The 25,759-nt window shown below is 42.0% G+C and overlaps 2 protein-coding genes across 2 annotated transcripts; both read right to left on the minus strand.

Annotated features, from left to right (window-relative positions):
• Positions 1 to 3,706: 3,706 nt before the first annotated feature.
• On the minus strand, positions 3,707 to 15,496 carry tmem184a (transmembrane protein 184a). Its single transcript, XM_061847171.1, has 10 exons — positions 15,381 to 15,496; positions 15,005 to 15,188; positions 14,251 to 14,472; positions 10,942 to 11,107; positions 9,727 to 9,817; positions 9,517 to 9,592; positions 7,836 to 7,927; positions 5,760 to 5,929; positions 5,488 to 5,685; positions 3,707 to 4,603 (listed from the first exon to the last, which is right to left on the minus strand). The coding sequence occupies exons 3-10, from the start codon at positions 14,470 to 14,472 to the stop codon at positions 4,371 to 4,373; spliced, it is 1,248 nt and encodes a 415-aa protein (XP_061703155.1). The 5' UTR covers positions 15,005 to 15,188; positions 15,381 to 15,496; the 3' UTR covers positions 3,707 to 4,370.
• A 1,374-nt stretch (positions 15,497 to 16,870) lies between these two features.
• psmg3 (proteasome (prosome, macropain) assembly chaperone 3) lies at positions 16,871 to 18,217 on the minus strand. The gene is made up of 3 exons (XM_061846376.1): positions 18,059 to 18,217; positions 17,342 to 17,570; positions 16,871 to 17,244 (listed from the first exon to the last, which is right to left on the minus strand). The coding sequence occupies exons 2-3, from the start codon at positions 17,558 to 17,560 to the stop codon at positions 17,092 to 17,094; spliced, it is 372 nt and encodes a 123-aa protein (XP_061702360.1). The 5' UTR covers positions 17,561 to 17,570; positions 18,059 to 18,217; the 3' UTR covers positions 16,871 to 17,091.
• Between the last annotated feature and the right edge of the window lie 7,542 nt (positions 18,218 to 25,759).

Genomic DNA, 25,759 nt, shown 5'->3' on the forward strand with positions numbered 1-25,759 from the left:
CTTCAGTCTTTCATAACTGGCCCCCCCCCGTAAAATGGTACCCTCTCTCATAAAGTTATGAACTGATCGTAATATTCTTTTACGTGAAATTACTTGAGTCACTTAACATTACACCTTTATTGCCATATAACTTTATCACAACTTGGTTGTAAAATCCCACCCCCCCACCCCCCCAAGAATGATAATTACAATTATTAATGGCTTAAATTCTGAAAAAGTAAACAAAGTTTTCAAAAAAAATGAAATCATTCAAAAAGGAGTTGGAATAAGTAAAACATATTTACTCCTAACCATAAGCCTTATTTGTTTTTGTAAAATTCTATTTTTTGTAAAATTATATATTTTTTCACAAGATTTGTAATTTTTCCATAATCATACAACTTAATTTTTTTTTACTATCCCGACTTTTTCTATAAATTACACATTTTCTTGTAAAACTGAATAGTTTTTTTTTCCTCCCTCTGGGGGGTAAAATTTGCAATTTTCTCGTGAAAAATGTGTTATTTACACAAAAATCTCATCAAAATTATTACCATAAGACCACAATATTAAAACCTGTGTCTCATTTGAAGTTTGTGAAATTATATCTCATATCCTCATACGGGGCGGGACACTGGATCAGTTGGTAAAAGCGTTGGCCTCACAGTTCTGAGGACCCGGGTTCGATCCCGGCCCCGCCTGTGTGGAGTTTGCATGTTCTCCCAGTGCCTGCGTGGGTTTTCTCGGGGCACTCCGGTTTCCTCCCACATCCCCAAAAACATGCAACATTAATTGGACACTGCAAATTGCCCCTAGGTGTGATTGTGAGTGTAGTTGTTTGTCTCGATGTGCCGTGCTATTGCCTGGCGACCAGTTCAGGGTGTACCCCGCCTCCTGCCCGATGACAGCTGGGATAGGCTCCAGCACTCCCCGCGACGCTCGTGAGGATGAGCGGCAAAGAAAATGGATGGATCCACACATTTAAGATTTGACAAATGTAGGATTTATGCCACCCCGCCATGATTATTGTTGAATAACACGTGCTTAGCACTTATTTTTGTGTCAGTCTTGGCACTTATCGGAGAAGCTGCCACACCGATGAGAAACGATGTCATGTGATCCTACCAAAGCACTTAAGAATCTTCCCAATCTGACGACCGATGTCTTCCCCTTCAGTTTGATGCCCACGCCCGATTATTTTTTGCATTATAGTATATGGGGATTGGCGAATAATTGTTGTAGCCCTGTTTTTTTTTTTTTTTTTTTTTTTAAATGGCATCTCTCAGCATTCACACACAATTTTGAGTAGACTGCAATTTCTAGCTAGGTTATTTTTGCCTCTTAAATGCCACTCTCTGGAAGGTAATCCATATTGGATGAAGTTAAAATAACTTAATGACAGGTCTTTAGGAGTGAAATACTTCCTGCATATTAAAGCTTTGGACTTCGAGCTGGCTTTCAGCTGCGGTCAATCGACTCCGTCCAGAAAGTAAAAGCGTCATTCCTACAGCAGGCGAAAGCCAAGTGCTGCTGCTGCTAGTGACTCAGACACAGGGACTATTTTTTTTTTTTTTAATTTTTGCATTGTTTGACTTTTTTTTCCTGAACAAAAACTCCCGATGCTCGCCTTGTGAGCAGGTAGACAATCAAGGAACTATTTGTTGGCATGGCGACCAAACACAGTAAACACCCACGCTCTTAAGGCCTCCTCAAACAAGGACTCAAACAAAAACAAACAAACAAACAAAAAAAAAAACACTCTCTTGTCAAGATCCTTTGGCCAAGAGAACACGACTGTTGCCCCCCCCAAAAGAAAATAAAGGTGGGGGGGGGCTTTGCTGCTGTACAACCTGCTGTGACCTTACAGCTGTGTTCTTACTCTAATTTTGTTCATCATTTGTGCTCTTCCTGACAACACATAGGTTTTATATGCATAAGTACATGACAAAAAAAAAAATATATATATATATTACATATTTTTCTATATTTATGTTACTATCCTGGGAGTGGTGTGATTTACGTAACCCTTCTTTTAAAGTCTGCTTAGTATATTGATGCTGAAAATGTGTCTTATACAGCGCATTCACAATGAGAAAAAGACTATTGTCATGAATTTGTAAGTATTTATAGGCCACGGATAGTTGCTCTCAGCACAGCATTATTTTTTTATGGCAGCAAGACTGAGGTTACACACACGATGCAGTTGTTGTTTTCCTTCACTTGAATAAATTGGCCTTCTGACGGTTCACTTTTGACATAAAAAAAGTGCAAAATCCAGACGCCCCATGTGGGTTGAAATACATTTTGACTCTCATGTGTCATAAGCATGCATGTACAGCACGCCTTGTATATTATTGTTGACTGCTATTGTTCTGACTTGATGACGGTAATGCTTTTACAACAGCCGATAAACCTTACCTGAAAAGAATTCCCAGAGCTGCTAAAATTCTCTCCCTCCACAATGAAGCCTTAGTACGGTTACGTACACAACCTTTGAGCTGACAGCGCTCTCATGTGGTCAAACAAGGTATTGTTGAATCTCACCACTTAATGTTGACAAGTACTACACAGTATATCATTTTTAAAAATGTCAAAATAAAAGACAAACCTTTTTCCAGGTGAATGGAGTACATTCTTGGTTCCCACACTCGTGCCACCTGTACAGAATCAAACATTTTATTTTACACAAAACAAATAAAAGGATCTTGCTTGATACAAAGATGAAACGTTACCTTTTTTTGTCCGTTTTATCTGTGATTTCCTCCTCCACGTGACTTCTTTGAATCTTTTACAAGAATTCTCATATGAGCCATTATGATAGCCTAGAAGTCTTCTTGGAATTATTTAGTCGTTTCAACAAGCTTGACCAGCCAAACAAGCTACACAATGTTTAAAAAAAAAAAAAAAAAAAAAAAATTTAGCGCCTCCAAAAATCTATCGAGAACATGGAGGAAACGTGCTGCAAATTGGTGTTGATTTTGTGGAGGCTAAATCGGCTATGGGAAGGGTGCACTCTTGGATATTTATTTTATTCATCGCTTATATTTTTATTGGGGAGACGCCTAAATTATTTTTGTCGCCTTTCATTTCCTTCCATCTTTCTCCTCCGATGAGCTATTCTGGTGTACAAATCCCAACGACGGCGTTTGTCTCTGCTGCAATTTTTTTTACCCGCAACTATGCTAAATTATTCCATGACAATGTGTCTGCTGTTTTGTTTTTCTACTGGCAAATAAAGACTTCCTGTCGTTAAAAAAAAAAAAAAAAAAAAAAAAGGTTACAAATGGACTTATTTTAAATCAGTCACACACACAGTTGTTTTTATTTTGCACCATTTCAAATTCCATATCCAAGTTTATTTTGCTCTTGTTTGCAAGACAGCAATGATTGGCACAAATGTGTTTTAAAATTATGACAATCATACAAAAGTGGTCAATCGACATTTTTTTCCAATTTGTGTTTTTATAGTCTCCGCACATCGCAGCTCATAAAAATATTCACAGCTGCTTCTCAATAAATTAGAACAGGGTCCATTTAGGAAGTGAAACAAATACAGTACATGGCTTCATTAAAAACAGGAATATTCAAATCTCTTTGTATGCAATATAAGAATTTCTTAATGTGAATTTGGGAGTTTTGTTAGATAAAAGCTGTACCCACCAGAATTAGGAGCAATGTGATTACATTTTACTATTTTCACTATTTTGAATGAAACGCTTGAAATACATTTTCCCACAATATAATAATTTATTGAGATGTGTGTATAATGGAATTCCAGTACAATCAAATCTGTACATATTTCAATAGAGAATCAAATGAATTATAAATAGTGACCCTGACACTTAAAGGCTTTGCCAGATATAATCACAATTGTGCAGATGCTACAGAACCCGCCATCTTGGTTGACAATTTCAAATGAATACAACTCCCCACTGTGACATGGAGTCACAGCCAATAGATAAAAAAACCCTCTGCAGCAAAATATTGTGCATTTTGAAGTACCTGCTCCAAAACCAGCATGTCTGTCTGGAACTTGCACGTTTCTTGAATCATTTAAAAAAAATAATAATAATAATTAAAAAAAATTAAAATGAAGGGGGGTAGATGCAGTCCTACTGGGTGGCTGCCACACTCCTGGAGTCATACTTTTTGCTTGTCTAATTTCACAAAGATCAATTTTATAAGGCCAAAAAGGCAAAATCTCATGTTGCCAAGTAAAAACTGGTTCATCCTTTCAAATGTGCATTCGTACAAAGCAGTCACTGCTCGACACTGTGCTGGTGAAAATAAAATACAATCCAGTGTTTGCACCCGGAGATACAGTACATCCGCTTTCCCGGGGGGCGGGGAGGCAAGCGGCGATGAGGACGCACGCACCTGAAGCAGGCATCTTAGAACTCGTCATCGGACATGATCAGCACGACTTTGTCCGGCTTGCGGGAGACCTTGTTGGCGTTGGAGGCGACTTTCCCGTTGGCGCAAGGCGGCACCACCTCTTGCGTGGACTGCTGCGTGTATTGCTGGTAGGCCGGGGAGAAGTTGTGGATAGCGTCCTGCACCATGTCGCCTGGGTTGATGGTCTCCTTCAGACCGCTGGAGATGCTTTGCATGGATGGGAAGATCTCTGCGGGAGACAATTAAATGTTGGTGTTGTGGGATGCGCAAAAGAGACGGAATGGTACATCATCATACATCATGACGACAATTTGAAGTAAGGGAAAGAAAGTGGAACTGCTACACGTCTATTTTGTAAAGTTACAGCATACCTCAGCCAACTGGCTAGTGGACATAAACGTCACATCACCTCTACCAGGCTTGTTAGATAGAGGCAAAGTGATAAATTAAAATTTTTGTGTTGTTATAGCACAATAATTAAGTTTGCAGTTTGCATTGTTCATGTCATAAAATGAAGAAAATCTGGCACTTTTAAACATCAAAATGTATTACTAATCAGAGTCCAGCTGACAACGATGGTCATGACTAAATGTGTAAATTAATCACTCACATTTCATAAATGTATAGGTGTGGTCAGTCATGGCAACAGATATAAAGTTACAGGTGTGGTCCACCAGTCATGCCCGCAGATATAAAGTTACGGGTGTGTGTTCTGTTTGGAATTATGAGTGTACCCCTTTAAGAGCAGAGGGGGGCGGTGTCAGGTAAACTAGGAAGTAGTGCGCTTCCGTGATTAAGAAAAAAAAAAAGACGTCCTGCTGTGGTTCACTGCGCTGGATCGGTTTTCATGTGCGCTGAGAGTGTGCCACAAGTACGGAATTGCGCAGTGGCGCAGCTTAGACGGAACATTGGTCAAGACTATACAAAATAAGCGACGTCTTTCAATATCTATGTATTTCTACTCGTAACAAATTTTACACGCTCGACTGTGCAGATTTGCGAGTGCGACGGCGCGCAAGTCACAGTAACTGGTAAATATTTGCCCATTTCAGCTCATCCCTCTCATAAACCAGGAACGGGATTGGGAATTACTGGGGACCGAATGTCACTCACGTGGCACGTCATTCTTCTTCTCCTGGTAGACCGTGCAGGTGAAGGCATATCGCAGGGCGATGGCGGCAAAGAACATCTCAATGCAGATGATGAAGTTCTGCCAGCCGGCGGCCACCGTGCCGGCGCCGACCTCTTGTCCGTCGATATAGAGCGCGATGGGAATGACGGCGCAGCGTTCCAGAATGGCCAGGACCATGCCTTGATTTAAAGGTGCACGGCTTCGTTAATTCTCTTCTCTGTCACTTAATGTCAACCTTACGTATAGACCTTACCTTGCCAGAAGGACAGGAAGATGACAGACTTGATGGTGAGGAACTTGAGCACCGGCTCGTATGGCCTGAGCAGGTCGCTGGTGGCGAAGAAGAAGAGGAAGAGGGCGTAGAGGGACAGGCTGACCGAGAAGTTGTAGACGATTGTGATGTACAAGTATCCCCCGTTCACGCTGCGCATAAGATGACATAAAAGAAAACAGCGTGATGACTGCAGGCCTCTTACTGGACTTGACTTTGTACAAGGCTGCATTTAAGACACATTTGGAGGGGGAAAAATGGTGCTTGGTTTAGGTGACACCATAAATACTTTTATTTTTTTGCTCTCAATTGGCCCAAATGAGAAATGGATCATGGTATTGTCCACACTGTTGTTGGTACAGCTGGTGCTGTGCTCATTGTTCTCTCACTTAAGGTCACCAGAAATTGGATGGAACCATTTTTAAACATGTACAGCTGTTTAAATTGTTTTTAAAAAGAAAAAAAAAAACAGAAAAAAAATGAGCAAAACCCACAATTACCTATTCCTATTTCCATTATTTCCTCTCTATTATTGTGTTCGTCCTTAAGAGTTTTAACCGTATTTTGGACAGATGAGCCAAAAACCTCTACGAATAACTGCAGCCACATTACACAGATAATTGTGTTGTGTTTACACTTTTTACCTCAGCATGCATCTTATCAACGTGTTGTTTATTTAATTGTCAGCAAGCTTTTACTCGTCCTGGAGGACAGAAGAGACTAATTACTGCGGCGCGGGAACGAGTGCACAGCGGGCTGAACAACAATTGGCGAATCAACAGATTATCAAAAGGAAAAAGTAGAAATATTCCTAATAAACAATGCGGCAAAGTCAGACACGAAGAGAGGAGATACTCGTTCAGCTTGATGTAAGGCGAGCAATACGAAGCTGAAACGGCATCCGTTTTGAGTGCTGTTCAAGAGGAAATCAAATGGTTTGCATTAACAATGTATCCAATACGTCATGTAATATGTGCTCTTATTTTGACAATGTGTTGTTAAATCTTCTCTCATTTAATAGTGTTTTGAGAAGATTTTTATCGACAATTACGAATTTTCAGGGGCGCTGCCATTTTCGCGAGTCAAAGTCGCCGTTAGTCCCGGAAGCTGAAGCTAGGCTAAAGGCCTCGGCCGCCACCGAAGGCGGGCTACGAGCTTGCCGTGAGCCGAGCTTCAACGCCCGGGGAGGCCTTTAGCCGAGCTTTGGTGGCGGCGGAGGGCTTTAGCCTAGCTTCGGCGTCCGGGGCTAACAAAGCGGGTGGCGGCGAGCCACGAGCCGAGCTTCCAGGCGACGGAGGCCGTTAGCCCCGGACGCCAAAGCTAGGCCAAAAGGTCTCCGCCACCACCGAAGCTCGGCAAAAAGGCTTCCGTCGCCAGAAAGCTTGGCTTGCAGCTCGCTGCCAGAGCTCGCTCGTCAGCCTCCGCGTCAATGCCATCCCAAGAACTATCGGTGGCTGCCGGCCCGGAGCTCCCGGGGCCTTTGTTTACGCACTGATGTCGCGCATGTAGGCATCAGAGTCAGACTCAGCATCATTCCGCCCGAAGAACCATCTGAATATTCAACATTAATTACAGCCACAGGTTGAAATCTGTATGAAAGTATTCCTCCGTCTTCCCGATCAACTGATACTGCTATTTCTTCATCAGATGAGGACAAATAAGAGAAATCAGCCCTGGGCATAAATGGTGTCCCTTGTAATTGAGCCTTTGTTGCGGCACGTAACAAATCACATCCGCTCAGGTAGGTCATGTGACTCGCAAAATTAGCAGCGCCCCTGAAAATTTTTAATTGTTGATAAAAAAATGTCTCAAAACACTAGGATTTAACATCACATTGTCAAAATAGGGTACATATTACATGTCCTATTGGATACATTGTTCATCCAAACCAGTGGATTTCCGCTTAACAAAGACACCAAAGTGAGAGCTGAAGATATCAAAATAAGAGCTTTAGAGGAGATCCTTTGGGGGTTCTTGACAAAGGGTCTCCATCATTCACACACACCCACTGTTACAACAGAGCAAAAAAAAAAGAAGAAAAAAAGCTGTTCAGCTCACTTAAAATCCCCATCGTGATATTTGCCGTAAGCCTGCAGGATGATGGTTATGGCCGCCATGATGGGTTTGACGATGCAGAACTGAAGAGTAGCCTGGAACACACAAAACAAAATGACCACAGCATAGCAATGGGAAGACGGACGTAGAGGGTTTGTTTGTACAATTATTATACCGCGCCCAACAACAATAACCCCAGAGTGGACGATTCATAGTTGATATACTTGCTCCACCAACTCGTTGACCCCCTCTTTGCTCCGCGACGAGTGGGCCGTTTGCCAAAAACCAAAGCGGCTTCAATTAAAAAGAGGAGACCACCTGGTGCTGACCTGCGCCAGCTCAGGTTCACAGAGGCCGTTGACCCTCACGCGACCCTCAAAACTCCCACCGTTGCCGCGGCACTCAAAGGCAACGGTACGAGGGTGCACGTTTTGATAAGGAAGGTCGGACAGGGCTTGAGAGAATACCAAGAATAATCATCGCTAAAACAGTCTGGGCTTGTTCTTTCTGCCAGCTCTGGTGCCATTTTGTCTCTCAGCGTGTGAAAAGAAAACAAGCTGGCATGATAGCATCTGACAAGCGTGACATTCAAGAGGACGCAGCACGTACAAAAGTCAACTGTGTTTCTTGCCTCAATTTAATTGAGGGAAAGAGAGCGAGAGAGTAGAGACGGTGCCCACGCCGTCGATGTTGAAGTATTCGCAATGTGCCCACTTCGTCTGCAGCTTTTAATGCAGTTATATTTTATCAAGAAGAAGACCCAATAGTGCAGTGACGAAAGTGCATTAGAGTCAACATTTTGGTTTCCCGGCGTATGTTGCCAACCTGCTGGTATTTCCCATTAAAAATGACTCAATCAATTTTTAATCATCAATTCCCAACCGGGAATGACCCGGGGCTTTTTTTTCCATTTTCATACAATTTGCTTTTGGGATACTTCACTGGTGGGAACTATCGACAGGCCAGATTTGTTGCGTCCTCCCGAGTATTAATTAAAAGTAAAGCTACTCTGCTTTGACTTCCAGTACAAGCACCCCAAAGCCCAGCTTCTAAAATTGATCAGGCCTGACTTATGCATGGAGTTTGTTTAAAAAAAAAAAAAAAAAAAAAACAGGGCCCCGTTTTTCATATTTAGCTCAATAATGTTGGTGTACATGCTAGTGACAGTATCACTACATGAATGAATCTTTCTTCGAAATTCTATTCTCTTTCACATTAAAAGTCAGCTGTGTTGTGTTCAGGGGTAATTTACCACACTCCACCCTCGACGCCATTGGCCGCAGCAACAAATTTCTACTTAGTGCAGCTAAAAGCGTTTAATTTTCTCAAAAGCAGACGCTGTGCCTTAGGATCCGGTGCGCCTTATATATGGATCAATATTGAGCCTTTAGTGCAACTCCATCTAATGGATGCATAACGTAACCCCAGCCTCTACTGTAGCGTCTATTCTATGAGCCTTATATATGTGGTGCGCCTTATATATGAAAAAAAGTCTTAAAATAGGTCATTCATTGAAGGTGCGCCTTATAAAGCGGTGCGCCTTATAGTGCGAAAAATACGGTACTTTAAAACAGCACCAGGGGGACTTGGGTCATACAATCTGGATTTCGACCACAGTTTTCTGAAAGAATATTTCTCTTATGAGAAATTTGTCAAGTCAAAGGAGCAGAAGATTAGAGCTCACCTGTTTGCAAAATCTTAAAAATCCAATGGAGTAACTCATTCCACTCAGACAGCAGGTTCCATACAGGCAGCTTGACCTGCGCGGGAAAAGAGGAAATCATTCAGTTCCACTAGTCCTAAACAGAACTTTGAAAAGAGTCCAATTTAACCAGATGCGCGTCGTGAATTTTCCGTGTGAGAATATCCAGAGATGTACGGGGAGAGAACTTACTGTATAGGCTTCCCTCGAATCTCGGACATGATTGCGCTCTCTCCTCCCAGGTATTCAAAGGACAGACTCAGGAAATTATAAATGACGAATGCTACAACAAAAAGACGAGTTACTTTTTACGCTGTACAATATAAGAAAGCCATTCCAAAAGTGTCAAATGAGTTCCCATCACCTTCAAATGGAACTTCATTTAAAAGAGGCCAAGTCAACTTGGGCGCGATAAAGAATAATTAGTGCTACTTTATGGAACAATAAATGTTTCACTTCTTACATTAACAGGCTTGCAAGGATTGTGTGTCTTGGAAATCTCTTCCTAATCCTTTGTTGCTATTTAAAGGAGGGATTAAATGAAGCTAATGCAGATGATGTCCAGTAAAGAGCAGGGGCGCAGGGGGATGCTTGCTGCTTTTTACTCGCGGTCGAATATGGGATGGGTGTCTTCCTGCCGTCCGACGCGCTGCCGCAATCAATCAGCCACAAAATTGCCCCTCACATTTGAAATTCATCAGCTCAATAATATTTAGACACCTTTAATTTGTGCTTGGTGGTGGACACTGTCATTATAAAACACATTGATGGGTTGCGTAAGTACTGTAACATTTGTAATTATGACTGTAAGTCTTTAAGAGCGGGGGGGGGGGGATGTAAAGTAGGAAAAAGAGAGTGTGGCGGAGCACCGCGGTCGTTGTTAGAGAAAGTTCCGTGTGCTGAAACCAGTGGCCTCCTCTTGTCATTTTTTACAGTATGTATGTGGATTGTGCCATTGGATGTAACAACCAGTTATCCCTCACTCATAGAATCACATTGCAAAATGCCACAAACTGAATAGCTGTATGTTATACTTTCAATTTGCATTGGATTCTCATCTTTATTTATGGAATATCTGTGAAGAGACTGCACCAGCAGTGCACAATTGCGCATGCGTTTCATTTAGAGGTAACATTGGCTGACATCTTTTTTTTTTTTGTTTTTGGCACGCCGTGCCACGATCGACCAAGACTGCCTCACGATCGACCCCTGGTTTAAAATACAAAATAACGAGATTACTATAAAACCATGAAGGAGTATCAACTTTCTACTACACAAGAAACTGGGTGGACTGGTATTGGAAAAAAATTGTTTGGTCATTTCTTTGTTTTTCTAGGCAAATGTGGAAATGCCAGTAATGGGATGTTTGGGAGATGCCAAAAACACATACAAAGCGCTCATACATACCCTCGTAGCAATCTCGAACCGAGTCGAAGTACACGTAGTACTGGTTGTTGGTGATGAACAGCAGGCTGAGCCAAGAGTCGAAGGCGTAGATTGGCACGATGAGGAGGATGCGGATGATGTAGCGCTGCTCGTTGGGCACCGTGTATGAGCGCAGGTGCGTGTAGATCTGAGAGATGACAAAAAATAAATGACAAGAAATCAAGTGTGAAAAGATCAGAAAAGACCACTGCATAAACATCCAAACAACATACTTCTTTGACATTGCGTTTTTACACAATGTATTCCGGGCAGCTGTCTGCGTATTAATAATGCACTGTGTGCGTGTGTGTCGAGCAAGGATATGATTAATGGCTGGATTTTTATTCCTTTTTGTGAGGATATGCCAGAAGAATGCAGCAGCAGAGATTCAAAATGAGAAGAAATCATTCATTTTCAGACAGTAACTTGCCGCTATGCACTGATAAGTTACAACATTTATTAGAAGTAGAAAAAGGGCTGCTCGTGAAATGATGAAAACATTAACATGAGAATCGGGGCCGCAAATGTTATTTTCCAAGCAGCTTGATTCATTGCTAGGGCTGCATGATGTGACATACGCCCCAACTATGTTTTGTCTAAAAGAACTTTTCAAACATTTGGTTGCTGTTCATCGACTTTTCATGAAAGTTTTTCCTTCAGTTCTGCCTGCTAAAATGGGGTTGTGAGTCTGATCCCACCTGTTGCTTATTGTGCCCTTGATTGGAGCAAATTGTGATTATTTCCCACTCCTGTGATGCGGAAAGAATACTTTTCCAAAAATATATGGAAATGTGGACAGACTGAGCCAAGTCTTGCAATGAGACCATAAAAGGCAACACCTGACAGAACAGGAACCTCTGCTGCTTTTACAACTGTGCGAGCAAAGGGCAGTTCCAGTAAATAGTCCGTCTAACAGTGTAGCACAAAGTAGGGAGATGCCAAGCAACTGTCGTAGCGAAAATCAGTAACTCTAATAAGCAAGCAAGAGCTTGTTTCTCTTGTATTACCGTCAATGCACAGGTGAACGCACTTCTCCAGAACTATCCCAGTGAGGTTTTTTTCATTATTAATATGTCATGTAGCAACTCATTTTCCCCCCAGTCAAAAAGCCAAGCCAGTCACCCGAGATGATGTGGAAGTTTCACTGGAAACGGTTTCCAGAAGAACACACACACACGCACACACACACACACACACCACACACACACACACACACACACACACACACACACACACCACACACACACACACTAAATTGTGTTCATGTTTGCCAGAAACGTGCAAATGACTGCGATTGATTCCTCCAATCTATCCACCGTTTTATTTGTTTAACTCTACTTGGTGCACCGCCTCTAGATATTTCACTGCTGATACTGCGGCACGCAAAGTACGCGATAAAATCACGATAAGCTATCGACGCCAGAGGAACTCGTGTACACTTAAAAGAAATATATGTTCAAAATCCGAATCTTTCTTTATAACGGCAATGCCATTCTGCAGTAAAATGATAAAAGAGAGGTGGCGTGAACCTGGATAGAAGGCAATTGCTTTGTCACTACTGGCGACACTCGAGTGCGGCCGCAAAAACTGAGCCCGGAAAAGGTGAAGTAATAAACCTTTATGGATGGAACAATTGGTTTTGGTCCCCTAGCGAGGGAGGTGTCATTTGCCAGCCATCTCTGATTACCCATATTGTGAGGCTCGCAGCCCCTGACGCATTCAATAATGCGTACATTGGAGCAGTCAGTTTTTGAAAGTACGCACAGTACACACAGCACAGCGGTATACAAGAGGAAAAAGTGGAGTTCCTATGGTGGCGGCGGAACCCGAATTTGTCCAGTATTCAAAATGTGCCATACCGCGACTATTTCTAATCTACGCCAGCAGAAAAGTTATAATTACAGCAAATATTTGTATGAAAAACACTTGGGCCATTGACGTGAGTGTAAAATATAAACATATATTTGGGGTTGGACTTAATACAAAAAAAAAAAAAAAATGGGCCCAATTTATGAGATGCTTTATAACATGGGTGTCAAACAAATTTTTGTCGGGGGCCACTTTGTGGTTGCGGTTTCCCTCAGACAGCAGTTATAACTGAAACCATAAAAATCTTTCATCCCCTCATCATATTTACACATCAAATTTATGAACTAGTTTTAGAGTCAGAAAACAAGGGTAATGGCTTTTTCAACTGTTGTTGATGTCTGATAACACAAAAATGTTTGCAATATCTCAATTTTATCATTTATGATATGACAATCTGGAATTTTTGCCCAGATTTTAATAAGGATCATGGAAGTTGACACACATGATTCGCCTTTGCGGGCCACATAAAATCATGTGGCGGGCCGGACCTAAGCCTTGTGTTTGACACCTGTGCATTATAATTACTGTTAATGAGTCACATTTTAATCATACAACACTGTATTAAAAAGGAAGCTGGTTACATTTAAATGGATGGACAACTGCAGCAAATAATTGACAGACAGGAATATTGTGAACTCTAGAACAAAGTATTGAATTGCATTTGAATACATAACAGTACTAAAACTTATATCCCCTGGCCAAGATGGAACTGCTCTGATTGGCTGGCGACCAATTCAGTGAAAATCCCGCCTCCTTGTACGATGATAGTTGGGATGTGACATTGGTGGAAAACGTTCAAAGTCTGCACAATGTTAGTGCTGTAAAACCTTTTTTCACCAGTAAAGTCCAGTTTAGGAGTATTTAACTTTTAAGTACAATAAAGTTACATTACAACAACAATATAATATTTTAAAAGGACTCATTTTGTGTACTTTATTTTCCTATCCTCAAGTTGTGCCTCGTTTTGATGAAAACATTTGTCTTTAAACAAAACAAAACAAAACACAACAACAACACCACAGCATTGTTTGAAATCTTCTTTCTTCCATTTCCAGTATTTAATTTGAGAACCACACCTTTACGTTTGCCAACAATAAAACAATGCAACTTTCTAAATTAGTCACCCGAAGGCAACATGTCGAGCTCACCTAGTCACGTGCCCCTTGGTCGTCATGGTAACAAAAGTCGTACTCAGCATATGCATGCAACAGAACCGCCTTTCCAAAACCGAGTAATATCAACAAGGGTAAGACAAGTGGATATTAAGCGTATTACTGTGATTATCTACATTTTACGTCCTTGGACCAAATGTCTATTAAAAAAAAAGATTAAGTATAACAGTGGCTCTCTCTCTCTTTTTTTTTTTTTTTTTTTTTTTTACTTGCATACCTGTAATGTTATTTCAATAATTTTCACACTTACCTGGTGGCACGTGATGAGCAAGGCGGCCCAGACAAAGATGCCGGAGAGGGCACGAGCAGCCATGGTGCTCAGAAATATTCGGTCCTGCAGGATGGTGCCGTTGGCCGTGCGAATGATGGTCATGTTGGAGACGTCCGCCCCGTCCGGGAGGATGGGGGCGGTCAGGTGGACGATGGAAGTGTTCTCCGCCGACGCGTCCATGTCGCCCACGGAGATGTTCATCTGAGAAACCAGGGATGATAATCACACAATCGACGAGTTTCCAATTACCCGTCATGCATGGCGGCGGCCGCCATCTTGTGTGTCATAGAGGTCAGAGAACAATTTGTGAAGTTTTTTTTTCTATCATTAACTTATCCAACTGGTCTAAGGCAGAGGTGTCAAACTATGATGTGAAAATTTTGGTACAGATTTTAACAAAAGTCATGGAAGTTGAGAGACACATTTGCCTTAGCGGGCCACATAAAATCATGCGGCGGGCCAGATCTGGCCTCCGACACCTGTGGTGACGTCATTGGAAACCTATCCATTGGGCAGACCTTCACGATGCACACTGGATATAGAAATTCTGCCGTTAAAGTCCTGTTTTACTTTGCCCCCCAAAAAAAAAAAAAAAATTACACACGTTGATTCTGTCCCAACTTTGTTTTTAATTGTGGTAACCAAACAGTTCTTTTTTTTTTTTTAGATGTAGCTTTTAATATTGTAGAATTGGAATGCACAGGTGTCGTTAATGGCGTGTTCGAAAGCTCACCTTGTCACTGAGGCTACTTTATCCCGTTTACTGCCCACAAAAAAACGAGGTAGGAGCGTCAGCAGGTCAACATCAGAATTTAATCGCCTTTCAGGGTCGGCGACCAAGCGCACGAGGCGTCATTTATTCTGAGCCGGCCGAGCGACAGCTTGAACTTCCTTGTTTGTGTCTGCTAGGCCCCAAGCTGACACCGTCAGGTCGAAGTCCGGAGGAAACGCCACAGCCCCATAAAGAGAACAAAAACAAAAAACACTTTACAGCTTCAATTTCTACTTTCTCCTGTTGAATAAATGTGTCAAAACACTGTCTCGAGTAGAGAGAGCTTCGAATGGGGGTAAAAAAAAAAAAAAACACCGAAGTGAAGGAATCGACCGACCGAGGGGATAAACAGGTTGGGAAAACAGGTGAAGGCGTCACGTGACCGCGGCGTGTGTCGTCACCGTGCTGCGTTCAAAGCCCGAGGAGACGCCACGGCCATAGCACACTTCTAAGTAGACCACCTAGATCTTACACGCGCTTAATTTTCCATCGACGTTGATCGAAATTGACCCGGCCCAATTATATCCTACAATAATTTTCCATCAGATTATGAAATAAAGATCTTTTCTTTTTGATGGCCGTACGATTATAAATTGGATCATTAATACTTAATGTTTCAGAGAAAAGCGAAAGTGAATTTTTCTGTTTTGCACGACTCGTTTTTGGACAAAGACATCTACCATCATGAATTTTTAATATTTGAAATACATTATCGTTTTTTAATTATTATTTCAAATCTTTCATTTTTCAAGATTCACGCTAAGCCTTCCAGATGTAACAATATGTTTCTGTGGAAAGCTGCGCATGTGGCCGGAACACAATATGTCACCCTTTCATTTGTCAATATTTTTGTTTCTATATTTTGGATCACTATTGCAAAAATAATCACATATTAGGGTAAAAGACAGATTTAGGGATTTATTATTATTATTACGTCAAATGTTTCTGTCATCAAGGTAAGTATGAATCAAGACGACTGGGCTTTTCCTGTTTGCTGAAGACGTCGCACCTTTAATGAAAATCACTTTTTTTTTGTTTTAAATTTTGAAATCAAGATGATTATCAGTTTTGAAATTTATCACTGAAGAAGACTTTTGGAGGAGAACAAGAACAGTCCAGTTGCATTTATTCAACCTTTGTGGCTCGATTAAATATCAAAATGCGAAATTTCACCAAAAGATCATTTCAAGAGTTTTTTTTCCAGATAATTCAAGATATGCTTATTATTGACTGCGCATTCACACGAACATTTCCTCTCACATTCGCCATTTTAACTGCTTTATATTTTCATATTGTTATGGTATTGCTTGGCTTGTTTTAACAATGTTTGCATGGTGACCTTGTGTGGCTTGAAATGAATATTTGATACTTTAAGATTTCTATTTTAAACCAGTGTATTTACAGCGGATCAGCTGTAAAGATTTGGCTTCACAATTGGCAGGACCCAGGTTCGATCCCGGCCCCATCTGCGTGGAGTTTGCATGTTCTCCCCGTGCCTGTGTGGGTTTTCTCCGGGCAATCCCGTTTCCTCCCACATCCCAAAAACATGCAACATTAACTCCAAATTGCACCTAGGTGTGATTGTGAGTGCAGCCGTTTGTCTTGACGTGCCCTGTGACCAGTTCAGCGTGTACCCCGCCTCCAGCCCGTTGACAGCTGGGATAGGCTCCAGCACCAGCACACCCCGCGACTCTCGTGAGGATAAGCGGCAAAGAAAATGGATGGATGGACAGGTGTATCTAATTTTGCTGACAGCCAGTGTGGATTCACTGGTTACGTGGAAAATGTAATATATTATCTAAATTGATGACGTCACATCAGGACAAATCTTCGATCGACCAGTTTTATTGAAAATGTCTAGTTATGAGATGCTATAGGATATTTACATTGCAACAAAATAATATGATGAGCCATCCTAACATGTGAAATGACAAAGAAATACAAACACCCGCTGTGCATTGTTTTTGCAAACTGGTCAAATGTGACAACAACTAGAAAAAGAAAAAAAAAGGAGCTGATTGGTCATATTTCTGTCTATTTTAGTCTTCCTACCAAACTTGACAACTTTTGATCAGTTCCTTTATTTGATTGATTGCATCCACGGACGAGTCCTTGAGCGCCAGTCCCAGCAAGACGGGCCTGTTGCCGGCTTCTTGCGACACAAACGTTCCCAGGTTTTTGCCGCACACGTGTGTCAGCGGCTGAAAAACCAAGATGTACAACAAAACATTAGCGCATAACATAACTTTTCTGAAAATACCATGCACGCATTTAGTGGCGAAAACTCATCGCACGCACCTCGTCCTTTCCTAGCAGCACTTTGGTGGCGAATATCGGGACGCTGAAGTCGTCACACCGCGACTCAGGCGTGACGGACACCAGCGTTCCGATCTTGCCGTATTGCGTGATGACGATGAATATGTAATTACTGAACTCTGTGCAGACAACTTGCGTGGCGATGCCGTTGATTTCTTTCTGCGTCTGTCTCGATGAGATGATGGGCTCAACCGTAGACATTGTGTCGATCCTGAGTAGGAAAACACCACATTTTATTCATCAATAATTAAAGGCAAAATAGTTAAAAGTGTGGAAATATCACACGAGAATGATTAGCTTTGTAGACCACTAAAAACATCTTTGAGACACTGACAATCAAATTATTGTAATCATCTCATCATTGTACCTTTTTTTGTGATTTGTGTATTAAAATGGAGGCGAATCAACCCATAACATCGACGTAAACAGTGCTCGTAAATCTGCAGCTTCTGTCCAGGCGCAGAAATCAACCGTATTTTTTTTTCGGCCACACGACTATCTGGGAATTTTCTCTTAGTTTTGTCTTCAAATGAATTCCCCCACACAAGCTTTAAAAATTCACACTTTGTCCGGCGACGCTGACTTTCGCTTGGCGTTAGCTAAACAGAAGCTAACATTAGCCACAACGGCTTTAGCTGACGAAAGAGACAAAAATGACAAGAGCAGCTTTGGCATATCAAGCTTCCATCACTTCCTTACCTTTCGATAACCACCCCGACGCTTCAGTTTCCGCGACACGCACTTTGTTCCATGAAAGTTCGCCCAACGTGACTGGGGTTTTGTTTTCAATTGGAACGTGCGCTGCGGAACCGGGTCAGCGTCGTGACGTCACAACGACCTGCTTCCGGGTTGCTTTCGCTTGCACATTAATCAAATAATGAAACGATACAAATACAAAATAACAATAACAAAACAAATACAACGAAAGACTAAACAAACTAAATAAATAATTTTCATTGTATTTGGTACGGTTTGTCTTTTTAAAGTTGCAAAAAAATGTTCATCTTCCTACCGTCCAAATACTTTTGTTTCTAAAATGTCAATATTCTCTGATTTCTATAGTTCTCAAAGAAATCAGACTGATTATCCATCTTTCCTAAATAATATATAAATAATAATAAAAATAAAAACATTTGCAAACATTTATTTTTACTTTATTTTTTCATTTATTTATTTTTACTACTTTACTTTTACTTTAAAGGACACTGATCAACATGTCACCCCATTTTCTGACGTTACCGCTCAAATCTGTAAATGGATCGTAATCAAGTTCTATAAAAAATAAAATCTTGTTTAATCTATGACAAAAATATTGGTGACTTGGAGGAAAAGGTTGGTAAGCAAAACACCACTACCTCTCATGTAGTATTATTCATAATCATTAAGCAATAACAACACAGTTAATAGAAACAAATTAAAAATATAAACTTAAATGAAAACTTCATCATTGTCGATTAATTGATGGAATAAACAGAGAATATTCAATTGTGAATATTCGATCTTGACTCCTTGTGACAATATACAGTATCATACACAGTACATCGTTTGAGTTTCACCCAGATTTATTTCATTAAAATGTCAGCTTTCTGTTAAAAATTACATTTCCCTCCCCTGGTACTGCAAGGATAATTTCATGTAAAACTTGCACAAACTTGCTCGACACTGGTAAACTTGAGTCCATAAAAGTGGAACAAGACACTCTGGCAAGAAATCACAGGGAATTTGGATTTTACATTGAGCCAAACTAATTTTAGATGTCATATGAGTCTTTTTTTTCAAGTTAAACTTAAAACATTTCAACCTATCACCACAGGCTTTAAGCTTCTTCTTCTTTTTTTTTTTATTATTGGCATAGATGTTTGAAGCCCCAAGGTCCTCGCAGCAGGGGGGAAGGAGGGCAGGAGGAGAATTTCTAATCTGTATGACTTCTTCTCTCGTCTGTTAGTTTTCTTTTGTAATGGGCCCCACTAATAACCGCTTTAAACCAACGTGACATTTGAACAGAACCAGGCCGCAGATAAGCAGACGCAGCTTCATGCGAGACGAGCGCCTGAGGAAGTTTCACAGTCATCAAAAGTGCTTATGAGACTTTTTTTCCCCTCCCCTCCGGGTGGATGTGAAGCACCAGTGAAATCTGCGAGTGCTGCATCAGGCCGATCGGAAAGGCGGCGTCCCGGTGACACATTGGCAATGTCAAACGGAGCACCAGACTCAGCAGAATTGCTATGCATTGTGGGTAGGCGGCACCACGTTTGAAATTGGGAGGATAAAAATGATCGTGTTGTCGCCTTGATGCTGACGGACGACGACCCAAATATCAATAAGCAACATGTCAGCGTTAACGCATGGAAACATGAAAGCAGAAGGTGTTCAGATGTGATAGTGCGGCTGCAGTATTTGGATTAAAAATGGGTTATTCATATACATCTAAAAAAGACGATATTGTCGCGTATCTCATTTTGCTTCCACAATTTAAAGGGAGCAGTTTTACTTTTTTTGATGACTGTAAAGTATTTTTTGAAGTGTGTACGTGACTGTGAATTACAGTGCACTAGTATCACTTTTTCTCCAGTATAAATACTAACGGTACTGGGTACATCTTGCAATTGTGATGAAAATGTGTTTTATTTTCAGCAGATATTTCTCAAAACACCCATTTTCTTCAAAATAGCATTCAAATATAACAAGAGTAACAACTTGTCATTGCAGACATTTTAACATCCAATTGCATGTTTTTTTCCCCCAACCGCCCTGTCACATATTTCACTTACATAACTACGGTATATGTAGCCTGCAATACAAGGTATTTCAGTTATGTGGTGTCTCAGTCTGAACACCAGGGGGCACGATGTAAAAGATGGGGAAAGAAAAGGGAGGAAAAAAACAAGATGAAGAATGTAGACTCCAGTGGCTATCCAAGTAGGAATATGGATTTCATTCGGAAGGGTACACCCTGAACCGTTTGCCAGCCAATCGCAAGCCACATTGAGAAAAACATCCACACTCACAATCACACCTTGGGGCAATTTAGAGTGCCCAATTAATGTTGCATCTTTTTCAGGATGTGGGAGGAAAAACGGAGTGCCAGGAGAAAACTCACGCAAGAACAATGAGAACATGCAAACTCCACACAGGCAGGGCTGGGATTGAACCCGAGACCTCAGAACTGTGAGGCCAACGCTTTACCAACTGCTCCACCGTGCCCCCTAATAGGTGATAAACATTATTTAACAAGAAATGAAGTACTGCACATATGTTGGATGTAAATTTAGGTTTCATAAAAATCTTTTCAAACAGGCAGCATGGTGGGTCAGATGGTAAAGCGTTGGCCTCACAGTTCTGAGGACTTAGGTTCGATCCCGGCCCCGCCTATGTGGAGTTTGCATGTTCTCCCCGTGGCTGTGTGGGTTTCCTCCGAGCACTCCAGTTTCCTCCCACATCCCAAAAACATGCGACATTAATTGGACACTCTAAAATTGCCCGTAGGTGTGATTGTGAGTGGGGCTGTTTGTCTCCATGCGCCCTGCGATTAGCTGGTGACCAGTTCAGGGTGTACCCTGCCTCCTGCCTGTTGACAGCTGGGATAGGCTCCGGCACTCTCCACGATCCTCGTGAGGATAAGCGGCAAAGAAAACAGATGGATAGATGTTTTCAAACACACATACCACCATCAATGTTTTTTTTTGTCGTGGCACCGTGCAGGTCGATATATGAATCTCAAAGGGGGGCTGCAGGCAGTCTGTGTCAAAGTGTCACCTCGCTTGAAAAGAGAAAAGTTAGGACGGAATTTTACCAATCTCATGATCACACCTCATCACGAGAGTGAAACTAATTGACAGAGACGGACAGACGCTTGGCCTGAGGAGACACCCGAACACACACAAACAACACTCTCTTATTACCCTGGTGGCCACTAGAGTGCTGTGCTGTATTGCAGATGGCTCATTTGCTGTGACTTTTGAAAGTTGCCATCCAGCCACGCGGGATTTCACCACAGAGGCCACTTTCCATCGAGTGTTTTTGAAAATACAAGACAAGCATAAACCGTAAGGGGGGGGGGGGGGATGGGGGCGTTAACATGCTCAGTGCATTTGTCTGAAAGCCTCGACAAGTTTTTTCTCTCCAACTCCCCCCCCCCCCCCCCAACCACCCCCTCACATAAAAAAAGACACTTTCTTGATCTTGTCTTGGCGTTTCAGCTCTATTTATTTGGATTTATCGCACAGAAAGCAATTCAGTCAAGTCGCCTCACATTGCTTGCTAAATTTGAAATCCGGCTAAACTGATTTCATTTGCAAAGTTAATTAACGTTAGGCTAATTCAAGACTAAAATTGTTCATCGGTGTGAACGCGAATGGTCATTTTGCTGCGTGTGCCCTGGGATTAGTCAGCGTCAGAGTCGGCGTACTCCGCCTCTGGCCCACGAGTCAGCTGGGATAGACTCCAGCTCACTGTGACCCTGCACAGGATAAGCGGTACAAAGCGAACGATTGAATGAACATCACTGGACCTGCACCAACACACAGCAAACCGTGGCAGACGACCCGCACTGAAAATGTACTTTTTGGGCCCCAAAACACGATATTTTGCTGTCATTTCAAAGTGCTTATTACACCATCATTTGCATACCATTCAAATGAAAGCATGTTTAACCACACGATGTAAGTTTTCTACAGATTATTGTCATATCTGGTCACAATAGCCTTGATTAAATTGAAGCAGTGATGGCAAACATATGGTCCGTGGTCCAAATATGGTCCATGGAAGCACTTCATCCCTCGCATTTCACTAAACAAAAGCGACAGAGGAAATGTTATTTAAAAAAAAAAAACACATAACAGGAAGAGTGCAAATCCTCATCTATTTTGTAAATACTTGCATCACATTTTTAAAATTACATTTATTATTACCTTGGAAAGACTACTGAAATATACTTAAAGAAAAGAACTAAAGGCATATTTCACCATTTCAAACGTGAGGAACTTCATACGACGAGGGCCGTGAGGACTTATAGGAAATTGAACCCATTCGTGGGCAGAGTCCCATTTTTGGGACATCCTGATTTCCACGTATTACATCCTTCACTATATCAAAATATTTAAATGTTTTAATCTGATTCTGGTTTTTGGGACGATCTACTAAGAAAACCCAAGTACCCTCTTGCGGGCAGCGTCCCATTTTTGGGACGAGATTATAAACGAGTAAAGTTATCATATAACTTAACCATAAACGAAAAAGAAGTGTTATTTCCTTGATTGTGGAATGTTAGGAGACTTTTATCTCAATAAGGCAAAAAATTGCCACCCTGCCCATGAATGGGTTAACAAGTCTTATCTTAGTACATCTTAGTTCCGAAATTGGTGCCGTACCGTTCGCGTTGAAGCTGCTCGGCCTACGTTAGCCTAGCGGGCTAAAAACATTACCTACGTAGAGTATACAATGAAGACCAAACATCGAACGCGGACTCAACCTTCAACTACTAGAGTGAGGGCAATTGTGGTTTGAATCCCTTCCATCCACATGTCCTTTATATTTTCACACAGGTAGTATGTGATTTGTGTACCTTATGTGCTGACTGTGTGTATTTAATTGCTTGTTTTGATTAGATGGTTTGGACATGTTCAGGGGCGAGAGAGTGAGTATATCGGTAAAAGGGTGCTGAGGATGGAGCTGCCGGGCAAAAGAGCGAGAGGAAGACCAAAGAAAAGGTTGATGGATGTTGTGAGAGAGGACATGAGGACAGTGGGCGTTAGAGAGGAGGATGCACGAGATAGGCTTAGATGGAAAAAGATGACACGCTGTGGCGACCCCTCACTGGACAAGCCGAAAGGAAAAGAAGAAGAAGAAACAACACGGTACAAAAACTGCTGCTTTACAGTACCAACATTCATTCATGACGGCGAGTTACTGCACTCACAAATTGACATCAGCATATAAGATGAATGTTTGTTAAACACGAGCCGAGGAGGGCGTCGCGCACTTCAAATTTCCGTCACGAGCCAGCAGTCATCGTTTTGGGCGCAAGGTGCTACGCCGCTGATAAGCTTCTTGAGACTGCTCAGTATTCAGGCCAACTGCGGCTGTACCGTATACTTTGCGCAAAGTTCAAACTCAACGGACATTTGAGTGTGGGAGAGAGAATGAAAGCTGTTCGTCTGTTGGGTCGTTCCATCAAGTGCCTCACATGTTGCGTTTTTATTCGTCAATCCAATGTGTGGCAATGAATCATCGGGAAAACCTTCATTCTTTTGTTTCAAAAAGACACGCAATGATTATTTTTCATCCCCACAATTTACAACACTACCTCGGATTCTTTCATCAAAAGGTCTCTTTAAGATCTAGAAGTATAAAACAATTGTCACGTAGTATTTGTAGTTTCTACCAGTATGTGTAACCGGTGGCGTCGCGAGCATTGTTTTGGGGAGGGGCGAGTGGGATAGTTGTTGTCTTCTGGTGTTCTTTTGTGTAAATATAAACAATGGGCGGCACGGTGTATCAGCTGCAAAGCCTTGGCCTCACAGTTCTGAGGACCCGGGTTCAATCCCGGCCCTGCCTGTGTGGAGTTTGCATGTTCTCCCCGTGCCTGAGTGGATTTTGTCCGGGCACTCCGGTTTCCTCCCACATCCCAAAAACATGCAATATTAATTGGACACTCTAAATTGCCCGTAGGTGTGATTGTGAGTACGGCTGTTTGTCTCGATGTGCCATGCGATTGGGTGGCAACCAGTCCAGGGTGTACCGTGTCGTTGACAGCTGGGATAGGCTCCAGCACTGCGGCGACCCTCATGAGGATAAGCCGCTAAGAAAGTGGATGGATAAACAATGTTTATGTTTGAGCTCAACAAAGGTAGGGGAATAACTCGAAATGAGAGTTTCAAACAAAGTAGTCAGTGTCACGAGCCATCGGTGCGGGCGAGGACCCAAATGCAGGACTCTGAGACAAAGGCATAATGCCCAGTGGGTTTTACTGCAGAAGTAGTATCCGCACACAGTATGACAGTGCAAAATCAATGAACTTGCAAATACCCGTGACATAAACTCCAACATAAATAGAATACATGGCCAATGCACATGCCGAATGGGCAACAGCTGTGAAGAGTGCCAGAGGTGGCACCGCCCAGAGCGGTGACCAGGCCACGCCCCTCCTGACAGTGCCCCAGCCCCGCTCATGACAAGTCAGGTTGTCAGATCCGAGGCGTCAGTTGAAAGTGGCTGTTGATCTTCACCCAGGCTAGAAGATCTCGTCATGCGCAGAGAAACTCTGCGTGGGAAGGGCATTATTATGTAAAGGAGTCCATCCGCTCACAAATATTTTCATAAATAGGCAGGTAAAGTTTTACTTGGTTGCTTGAAATGACTCGCAGGGTGGGAATGAACCCACTCCGGGGACCAAACTATTTGTACATAAGAAATATATATATATAAAAAACAAAAAAAAAAAGTCAATTTCCATGCTGCGTCACCTTAATACACGCAGGCAGCCCGGGCGGGCACGCAGCGAGAATAGAACGGCTCAGACGAGATGGAGCGAGCGTCGCGGCCGTCAGCAGAAGCGAACGAGTGTCACTGTCGAAATTGTGGCGCCGACTTGCTTGATGAGTTCATTAGGCGTAATCAGACTGAGACGCCTTTCGGTCACGTGCGTGAATTACAGTGGCAGCTGCCCTTTGCCGTTGCTTTACTTCTTAAAGCCACCGCGCCACCTGATTAATTCCAGTAACTTTGTTCATTTGCGACACTGATTAGCCGCCCGCGCCGTGATGCAGAACCTCATTACGTCGCGAGCGGCCAGCAGCCATTCGCTGCCTTTTGATCGAGAAATGAAATATTCCAAACAATTCGTGTTGAATTGTAGCAGCCCCAGACTCTCAAATATAACTTCTGATTGCGTTATTAAATATATATCGAAAGTGATATTGCGCTAATCTGGCCAAAAAAAAAAAACGTTTCTTTTGGGGAAAAGAAGAGGAAGGAGGCAGTATAAAGAGTACATTCATTATATTTTTTTTTTTACAGAGTTTTGTATTTCCTTGATGCCGAAAGCGACTCCCCCGTTAGTAATCCAAAATGTCTCCAGGCAAGCTCATGGAAAATATTCACCTCACTCTTTAAAATTTCATTCACACCAGAAGCACACTGAAGGAGTCCAGTTCCAGGAGAGTGTTAAAAAAAAAAAAAAAAAGATATTGGCATTCAAATGATTGCCCACCATTCATTAAGCACTTGCAAAAAGGGAAAAAGTCTACTGTTGCATGATTGAGGGGATACAGGTTATTTAAAATAATAATGAGTTTATTTTTAAGAGCGTCACGATGAAGTGTGAGGAGCGGATGAGCGTATCGTCACCCCCTCGAAGAATCTTTCCTTTGGGGGACGCGGCGACCTGCGCTCATCAGGTCA

Source organism: Syngnathoides biaculeatus, chromosome 16 (genome assembly GCF_019802595.1).
Source record: "Syngnathoides biaculeatus isolate LvHL_M chromosome 16, ASM1980259v1, whole genome shotgun sequence".
Taxonomy (NCBI): domain Eukaryota; kingdom Metazoa; phylum Chordata; class Actinopteri; order Syngnathiformes; family Syngnathidae; genus Syngnathoides; species Syngnathoides biaculeatus.